Source organism: Manis javanica, chromosome 6 (assembly GCF_040802235.1).
Source record: "Manis javanica isolate MJ-LG chromosome 6, MJ_LKY, whole genome shotgun sequence".
In the NCBI taxonomy this organism is placed as follows: Eukaryota; Metazoa; Chordata; class Mammalia; order Pholidota; family Manidae; genus Manis; species Manis javanica.
In genome coordinates, this window is record NC_133161.1 from 50,079,339 (window position 1) to 50,088,329 (window position 8,991).

General features: G+C 48.7%; 1 protein-coding gene across 1 annotated transcript; it reads left to right on the forward strand.

Moving 5' to 3' along the window:
- Nucleotides 1-270: 270 nt before the first annotated feature.
- Nucleotides 271-8,281, forward strand: LOC140849892 (uncharacterized). The gene is made up of 2 exons (XM_073238684.1): nucleotides 271-708; nucleotides 5,781-8,281. The coding sequence occupies exon 2, from the start codon at nucleotides 5,842-5,844 to the stop codon at nucleotides 7,615-7,617; it is 1,776 nt and encodes a 591-aa protein (XP_073094785.1). The 5' UTR covers nucleotides 271-708; nucleotides 5,781-5,841; the 3' UTR covers nucleotides 7,618-8,281.
- Nucleotides 8,282-8,991: the final 710 nt, after the last annotated feature.

The window sequence follows — 8,991 nt, forward strand, 5'->3', positions numbered from 1 at the left end:
ACAGGGGTTGTGGGATATGCAGGCATTGTGAAATATTGTCTCTTCAGTACTATGGCAGCCTGCCAGATGTCCCTCCTATATTTATTCTGCCCTTAATCCAAAATAATAGAAGCTTCAGTTGGCATATGGCTACCCAGCTAATAACATTTCCCTGAGTCCTACTAGATGTGACCATGTGACTATATTCTGACTATAAAGTCATGAGCAGAAGTGGTACGTGCAGCTTCTGGGCTGAATCTTCACAAGGAAAAGCATGATCCTGCCCCTTCCCTGTTGGCAGCCGCGCTCAGAAAATAGCGCCCAATGCAGGGCAGCCGGAAGGCCCCGAACTTCCTAATGACAAATCATCCCACACCACTAAACTACATGCTAATTGCGCCTTGGCATAAGGACCAATGAGACCCACCAAATGGTTATGCTAATAAGGCATATGGAGCCGCACCAACCAGGTCAGAGCATGAGAACTATATAAGCAAGCCTCTCCTTCCCCTCTGGGTCCTGCCCAACTCATTTGTTTCACAAAGAGCTGAAGAATAAAGCTTTCTGCAGAAGAATCCTGCTGTTGTTGCATGCTGTTCTTGCCGGCGAGGACAGGGCACGCGACAAGTGGTGCCGAAACCCGGGAACCAGAACATCACCGGCACAGGGAGGACCCTTCAGACATCTGGAGAGGATTCAGAACTGCAGGTCAGAAGAAAGCCCGGAGGGGTAAGTTCCGAGAGGCCCCTGCCTTTTAGGATGATGGTTGATGGTTCTCTGTAAATAAGGAGGCACCATGGGGAATGCACCGTCATTAGTCACGGCGCTGCAGACAGCTCTCAAAGAGTGAAACTTGAAAGTCTCCAGCAAAGTCTTAGGATCTTTTGTGAAGGAGATAGACCGTGTGGCCCCCTGGTTCATTTGTTAAGGGTCCCTCTCAATCCCGAGCTGGGACAAACTGGGGAAAGATCTTGATAGAGAAGAGGAGGAGGGTAGCCTGAGGGGAGGCACCAGGCCCCTCTGGAAACTGATTAGAGCTTGTCTGCAAGATGAGAGATGTGAAAAGGTAATAAAAGAAGGTCAGAGAGCATTGACAGATATCCAAGAGAGCATGTCAGAAACGGAACGGGAAACAGAGAGCGCGCGCGGCCGAAAAAAGGCCACAAAAACGAAGGTAAAGAAACCTCAGAGTGAGGGAGAAAGCCCGCCTAGGGCAAAAGCGAAAGAGCCCCGAGAAGCGAGTGACGATCGCCTCGGAGAAAATAGTAAATACCCCTGGAAAGAGTTGAGGGACCTCCAACTCTCCAATAGGGAATCTGAGGAGGAATTAACGTCCGCAGAGGAAGGGGAAGAAAATAAAACCGCAGAGTGTAGAAGTAAGGGAACCAGCAAAGTTGAAAAGCGGACCAAGGAAAAAATGAAAGCAGGGTGTCCCCCGACGCCCTTTGCCCCGCCACCTTACGTGAGTGGCGCACTCTCCTTTTGCCACCCAGATACTCTTCAGGCAATTAGACAAATGTTTCCTGTATTTGAGGATAATGGCGTACGCTCTCACCAGCCCCTGAGCCATAAACAAGTTAAGGAGTTAGCAGAATCCGTTCGGGCTTATGGAGTCAGTGCTAACTATACCATAGCACAAGTTGAGAGATTAACAGAGACAGCCATGACACCCGCAGACTGGCAATATGTAACTAAGGCATGCCTTTCTAGTATGGGGCAATACATAGAATGGAAGGCATTGTGGCATGATATCAGCATGACCCAGGCACGCGCAAATGCGGCCGAAGGACAGCCTGCGTGGTCATATGATATGCTGACAGGCCAAGGACAGTGGGTAGCCAACCAGACCGCCTTCCCCTTACAGGTATAAGCACAAATAAACACGTGCGCCGCCAAGGAATGGAAAGCCCTCACCAACAAAGGAGAAGTATCAGGCAATTTGACAAAAATTATTCTGGGGCTGAGCGAGCCATTTTCTGACTTTGTCGCTCGTATGATGGAGGCCGCAGGCAGAATATTTGGAGATCAGGAACAAGCAATGCCCCTAGTGGAGCAATTAGTATTTGAACAATGTACCAAGGAATGCAGACAGGCGATAACACCCTGGAAACAAAAAGGGATACATGCCTGGTTGAAAGCCTGTAGAGAAATAGGAGGGCCACTCACCAATGCAGGCCTAGCCGCGGCCATATTACAGAGCCACAAACAAGCCAGGATCACTAACAGAAGTATCAAATGCTTTCAATGCGGGAAATTAGGACATATAAAGAGAGAGTGTAGGAGCCCAGCTTCAGAACAAACAACCCAAAAGACCCCTGGGTTGTGCCCTAAGTGTAAGAAAGGCAGACATTGGGCCAATGAGTGCCGGTCTATTAAAGATATAGAAGGGAAACCCTTAGAACTGCCAAAAAACGCCCAGAGGGGCCCCCGTCACCAGGGCCCGCAAATATATGGGGCAACCAGCACGCAAGTGTCATTCGGGAACAACCAGGCCCCCCAAGGAGAGCCACTTCAGGTTCCGCGGGATTGGACATCCGTGCCACCACCAGAATAGTGTTGACTCCACAGATGGGAGTTCAGCCTATCCCTTCAGACTTTAAAGGCCCCCTACCACCAAATACCATTGGGTTACTCCTAGGGCACTCTTCTGCTGCATTGAAAGGCCTGGTAGTTCATCCCGGAGTTATAGATCAAGATTATGAAGGACAGGTAAAAATCATGTGTTCGGCTCCCAGAGGAATCTATCCTATATCCCCGGGAGACCGCATAGCCCAGCTCTTAGTTTTACCTAGTCTCCACGCCAATTATCCTGCTACCAACACGGAGAGGGGAGAAAGGGGCTTCGGCTCCTCTGACTGGGATTCAGCCTTCATAGTATTAGATTTAGCAGACAGACCAAAATTAACTCTTCAAATAGAGGGAAAGAGCTTTGAGGGAATCCTAGACACTGGAGCAGATAAAAGTATTATCTCTGCAACCTGGTGGCCCTCCAAGTGGCCTGTGACCCAATCCTCACATTCATTACAAGGTTTAGGATATGAGTCAAGCCCTTCAATTAGTGCCAAACCATTGAAATGGTGAGCCCCTGAAGGACAAGAGGGTACAGTCACCCCTTATGTACTCCCTCTACCGGTCAATTTATGGGGGAGGGATGTCATGAGAGACTTAGGCCTCAAACTCATTAATGAATACTCCACCCCCGCCCAAGGCATGATGATGGACATGGGATACATCCCTGGCAAGGGGCTGGGGAAACACCAACAGGGACACATAGAGCCCATCCTGCCCAAAGTAAAGAATGACCGTCATGGCCTGGGTTTTTCATAGGGGCCATTGAAGATGCCATGCCCATACCTTGGCTCACAGAGGAGGCCGTATGGGTTCCTCAGTGGCCCCTATCCTCTGAAAAATTAGAAGCAGCTCATTGCTTAGTGCAAGAGCAGCTCCAAGTGGGACACCTAGAACCCTCTGTGTCCCCATGGAACACACCCATATTTGTAATCAGGAAAAAGTCAGGATCATGGAGGTTGCTTCATGATCTGAGAGCAGTAAATGCTCAAATGAGAATGCTTGGACCCGTACAACGGGGACTGCCACTCCTCTCTGCCTTACCCAAAGAATGGAAAGTGCTCATAATAGATATTAAAGATTGTTTCTTTTCTATACCTCTAAGCTCCAAGGACAGGGAAAGATTTGCTTTTACTTTGCCAGCTATTAACCATGAATAACCCGATGCCAGATTTCAGTGGAAGGTCCTCCCTCAAGGAATGGCAAATAGCCCCACCATATGTCAACTGTACGTTCAGCGAGCGCTAGACCCAATTCGTAAGACCTATCCCACGCTAAAGATCATCCATTACATGGATGACATCCTTCTTTTCTCCCCACAACCAGCGGAAATAGAAGAAGCATATATAGATCTCACTAGATCCCTAGAAAATTGGAGACTGAATATAGCAAGCGAGAAGGTCCAAAAATCTAGTGTTAGCAAATTCCTAGGAGCAACCATTTACACAGATGTAATTTGCCCCCAAAAGCTTGAGATAAGACATAATCAATTGCGAAATTTGAATGACTTCCAAAAACTCCTAGGGGATATTAATTGGTTGCGCCCATACTTAAAGATACCCACCACTGAATTGACTCCACTATTTAAAACCCTAGAAGGAGACCCACAACTAACGTCACCGCGCTCCCTCACACCTGAGGCATTACAAGCCATTCGCAAAGTAGAACAGGCTTTGATGACAGCACAATTAAATAGAGTGCAATCGAATGAACCCTTTGAGTTGTGTGTGCTTCCCACCCCGGAGCTGCCAACAGCAGTTTTATGGCAGCACGGCCCACTGATCTGGATCCATCCCCAAGCCTCTCAGGCTAGGACAATAGAGTACTATCTGGCAGCCGTGGCCAAACTTGCTTTGAGAGGAGTAAAAACCTCCATGACACATTTCGGAGAGGCTCCAGCTAAAATTATAACCCCTTACAGCGTAGAACAGATACAAATATTATGTGCTATGAACGATGATTGGGCCATACTTGCTTACAGTTTCTCAGGAACCTTTGATAATCATTTCCCTAAACATCCCCTCATCAACTTCGCCAAAAATCATCTCCTAGTATTTCCTCGGGTCACTAGCCTAACCCCGCTGCCTCATGGAAAAACAGTTTACACGGACGGGTCTAAGACAGGCACAGGTGCCTATGTCCATGATGGCAAAGTTGTGACAAAAGGCTACACGCCTGACACTCCACAAATAGTGGAATGTCGCATAGTCTTAGAGGTCCTACAAATCTTTCCTGAACCTTTAAATATTGTGTCTGACTCCTGTTATGTAGTTAATGCAGTCAAATCTCTAGAAGTGGCCGGGCTAATCAAAGCGTCCAGCCCAGTAGCCACTTTGTTCAAACATATACAATCAGCACTACTTCATAGGCAATCTCCTTTGTATATAACTCATATCAGAGCACATTCAGGCCTTCCCGGGCCTATGACCCAAGGCAACCACCTGGCAGACCTCGCAACCAGAAGCATAGCCTTTCCCCTGCTAGACCCTGTCACCACAGCTTCAAAATTCCACACACAGTTTCATGTCACTGCCGAAACGCTGCGCAGGCAGTTTAGCATAACCAGGGCCGAAGCTAGGAACATTGTCCTTAGCTGCCAACATTGCTGCAGCTTCCTTCCCACACCTCATGTTGGGATCAACCCCAGAGGTATTAGGCCTTTACAAGTTTGGCAAATGGATGTGACGCATATTTCGTCTTTTGGGAAACTGAAATATGTACATGTATCCGTGGATACTTGTTCAGGAGTCATCTTTGCCTCCCCATTGTCAGGAGAGAAAGCTTCCCATGTCATCCAGCACTGCCTTGAAGCTTGGAGCGCATGGGGGTTACCGCAGATTCTGAAAACAGACAATGGCCCAGCCTATACCTCTACAAAATTTGCTCAATTTTGTCATCACATGGGGATAAAACATATCACTGGCCTTCCCTACAACCCACAGGGTCAAGGGATTGTGGAACGCGCGAACCGCACGCTCAAATCCTATTTACTTAAACAAAAAGGGGGTATTGAAGATATACCCCCCACACCAAAAACTGCCATAGCCCTAGCACTTTTCACTATAAATTTTTTGAATCTGGATGCTCAAGGCCATACAGCAGCAGATCGCCATAATCAGTGGCCAAAAGACCCACAAGAACTAGTAAAATGGAAGGACGTGTTATCTAACCAATGGAAGGGCCCGGATCCAATCATAATCAGATCCAGGGGAGCTGTGTGTGTTTTCCCCCAGGGTGAAGAAAATCCCTTCTGGATCCCGGAGCGCCTAACGAGGAAAGTCCTAAACAAAGGAGATGACTTCGCTGTACCTCCTGACCCTGCTCCTGACACTGGAGACCCCAACTCAGGGAGTATTGAGATGGGGAATCCTGTCTGCCTTTCCTAAGCCTATGCCTGTCCATTTCAATGCAGCCGTTTTTCCCCGCTTTTTCACCACCAACTCTAGTATGAACTTGCCCTACCTAGTTAAAGACACCCTAGTAGCTCCCCTGGGAGAAAACCGATCCTTCGTAACTAATGGGTCATTATGCTTCACCACTCAGAATCTAGCTGGCTGTATCTCCCTGAAACGGAGGAAATACGGATGGTTCAGTGACATAATTCTAGAGGCCAGTAGCCTCCCCGTTATGTCAGCTAAATTTGAAGGGCCTAATAAGGAAGGGAGCCCATCCTATAAGAACATGACTATCCACCAGATGGTTCTCTGGATCAATGGCACATTTGTACACTCTCCCAGGAACAATTCCACCGACAGGCCTCGTCAACCCAAATATGCCTCCCATTGTGTGGACGACTATGAGGGAGAGCTGTGGCCCTGGACTGACTGTCAGTCAACTGTAGTAACGTGGGCAACTGAGAGGCAGGAGTTTACCATCTCCCCAGATATGGAGGGACGGCCAGCCAATGAGGCTTGGTGGCCAGTAAAGGTGCTCGAAGGCGAGTTTCGTCAGCAGCTGAGCATGAACCCCTTCCATAAATGGATGCTGTGTGGAGTCAATGGCTCGTGTACCGACCTCTCCCCCTTTTCTGCCCTCCAGGGTGGGGGAATTGGTGTAAAAAATATCACCTTTTGGTGCGAGAATAACCACATGCGCGCACACTGGAACATGATCATGACCCATAACAACGAGAACTACACGTGTTCAGCAAAATCAGGTCCAGAGTCACCTAATTCCCTTTTTCCACCTTCTCCAGTATGCGTATACCCCCCATTTCTGTTTATCTTATCCAATAGTAGCTTTGACTCCTGCTCCAATGAAACCTGCTTTCTGTCTCAGTGTTGGGATGCGCGTAACTTTACCAATGCTTTGGTAGTCCGCATCCCCCGTTGGGTCCCTGTTCCCGTAGACGCCCCTAACACCATGACTCTGTTTCGAGAAAGGCGCGATTTCGGTGTTACAGCCGCCATAGTGCTCCTGATCTCCGCGACCGCGGTCGCAGCCACCGCCGCTGGTATAGCTTTAGACACCTCCATCAAATCGGCTACAGAGCTCAATAACCTTGCAGCCTCAGTAGCTTCTGCCCTGGACCAACAGTCCACACTTGATGGCAAACTGAAAGGAGGAATAATGATCCTCAATCAACGCATAGATCTCGTGGAGGAACAAATAGAGGTGCTCTGGCAAATGGCCCAATTGGGATGTGAGCGGAAATATCGTGCCCTCTGCATCACTAGCATTCAATATAAAAATTTTACACGGGCAGCTAATCTGTCACGAGACCTGTCCCAGTATCTTTCAGGAAACTGGTCCCAAGACTTCGATGGGACACTAGAAGAGCTGCGGCGAGAAATTATCCACATCAACTCCACCCGTCTAGATATCTCCGTAGCGGAAGGACTCTCTTCCTGGTTCCTCAGAGCTCTCTCCCACGTCAAGGAGTGGGCGGGCATGGCTGGGATGGGCGTGTTCCTGCTTGGAGGTCTCATGCTCTTACTCTGGTTGTTATGCAGACTCCGCAACCAACATAAGCAGGACAAGGTGATCCTTGCTCAAGCCCTAATGGCGATAGACGTTGGCGCCTCTCCCCAAGTGTGGCTCAACATGCTTAAGAAGGAAGCTCAGCTTTAGCTTGAGGTAGCTCTTGCACCCTGAGCCCATGTGGCACTGCACCAGGCCCGAGTACCTCAATGCTTAATCACAGCTTTCTTTAAGAAGCTCATGGTGCAAGAGGGTTGAGAAAAAGGGTCCAAACCCTTTGTACCAAGTGGTCCCAACGCCAGCCAGAGGATGCGAGGCAAAGCACTGCAAGAGGTCTTGGACCCCTCTGAGAGGCATGCCTGACTGCATAGGGGTAGATGCCCAGAACCCCTCTCCAAAAAGGGGGCATCAGGAAGTATGATGGAGGTCAGGCCTCTGTCTCCGCCTCTGCTGGCAAGTTCCGCCTTGAGCTTCTGTTAGACAAAAAAGGGGGAGATGTTGGCAGCCGCGCTCAGAAAATAGCGCCCAATGCAGGGCAGCCGGAAGGCCCCGAACTTCCTAATGACAAATCATCCCACACCACTAAACTACATGCTAATTGCGCCTTGGCATAAGGACCAATGAGACCCACCAAATGGTTATGCTAATAAGGCATATGGAGCCGCACCAACCAGGTCAGAGCATGAGAACTATATAAGCAAGCCTCTCCTTCCCCTCTGGGTCCTGCCCAACTCATTTGTTTCACAAAGAGCTGAAGAATAAAGCTTTCTGCAGAAGAATCCTGCTGTTGTTGCATGCTGTTCTTGCCGGCGAGGACAGGGCACGCGACACTTCCCTGCTGGCAACACATGGACATAATAACAATGCTGGAACAGTGTCCTACACCTCCAGTGGAATCTGCATGATCACGGCAAACCAACAAGGTCGACGGACTTGGCATCCAATACCCAGAGTCACCAACCTGCCGTGGTTTGCCTGTTTTATCATTGTGAGTCCCACAAACCAGGAGCCTCCTCAGTCCTGGGCAAACTGAACACTTGGTCCCTCTACTGCACCAAGCTACCCCACCTGCTCTGGACCACCTACTCAGACTCTTGTCAGAGAGAAAGTGAAACAGAAACAGAAATTGAAACCTTTCATCTTGATAAGCCACTGTATTTGGGGGTTTCTTTTCTTTTTTATTAAGTTATCATTGATACACAATCTTATGAAGATTTCATGAGCAACATTGTGGTTACTACATTCACCCATATTATTAGGTTCCCCCAACCACACACCCCACTGCAGTCATTGTCCATCAGCATAGTAAAATGCTATAGAGTCATTACTTGTCTTCTCTGTGCTACACTATCTTCCCCATGATCCCCCCCACACACCATGTGTACTAGTCATAATACCCCTCAATCCCCTTCTCCTTCCTTCCCTCCCCAAATGCCCTCCCCCACCCCTCCCTTTTGGTAACTGCTAGACACTTCTTGGAGTCTGCGAGTCTGATGCTGTTTTGTTCCTTCAGTTCTGCTTCGT

Excerpts from the sequence above, each read along its gene's own strand:
- LOC140849892 (XM_073238684.1), top strand. The coding sequence starts at position 5,842 with ATGACTTCGCTGTACCTCCTGACCCTGCTCCTGACACTGGAGACCCCA.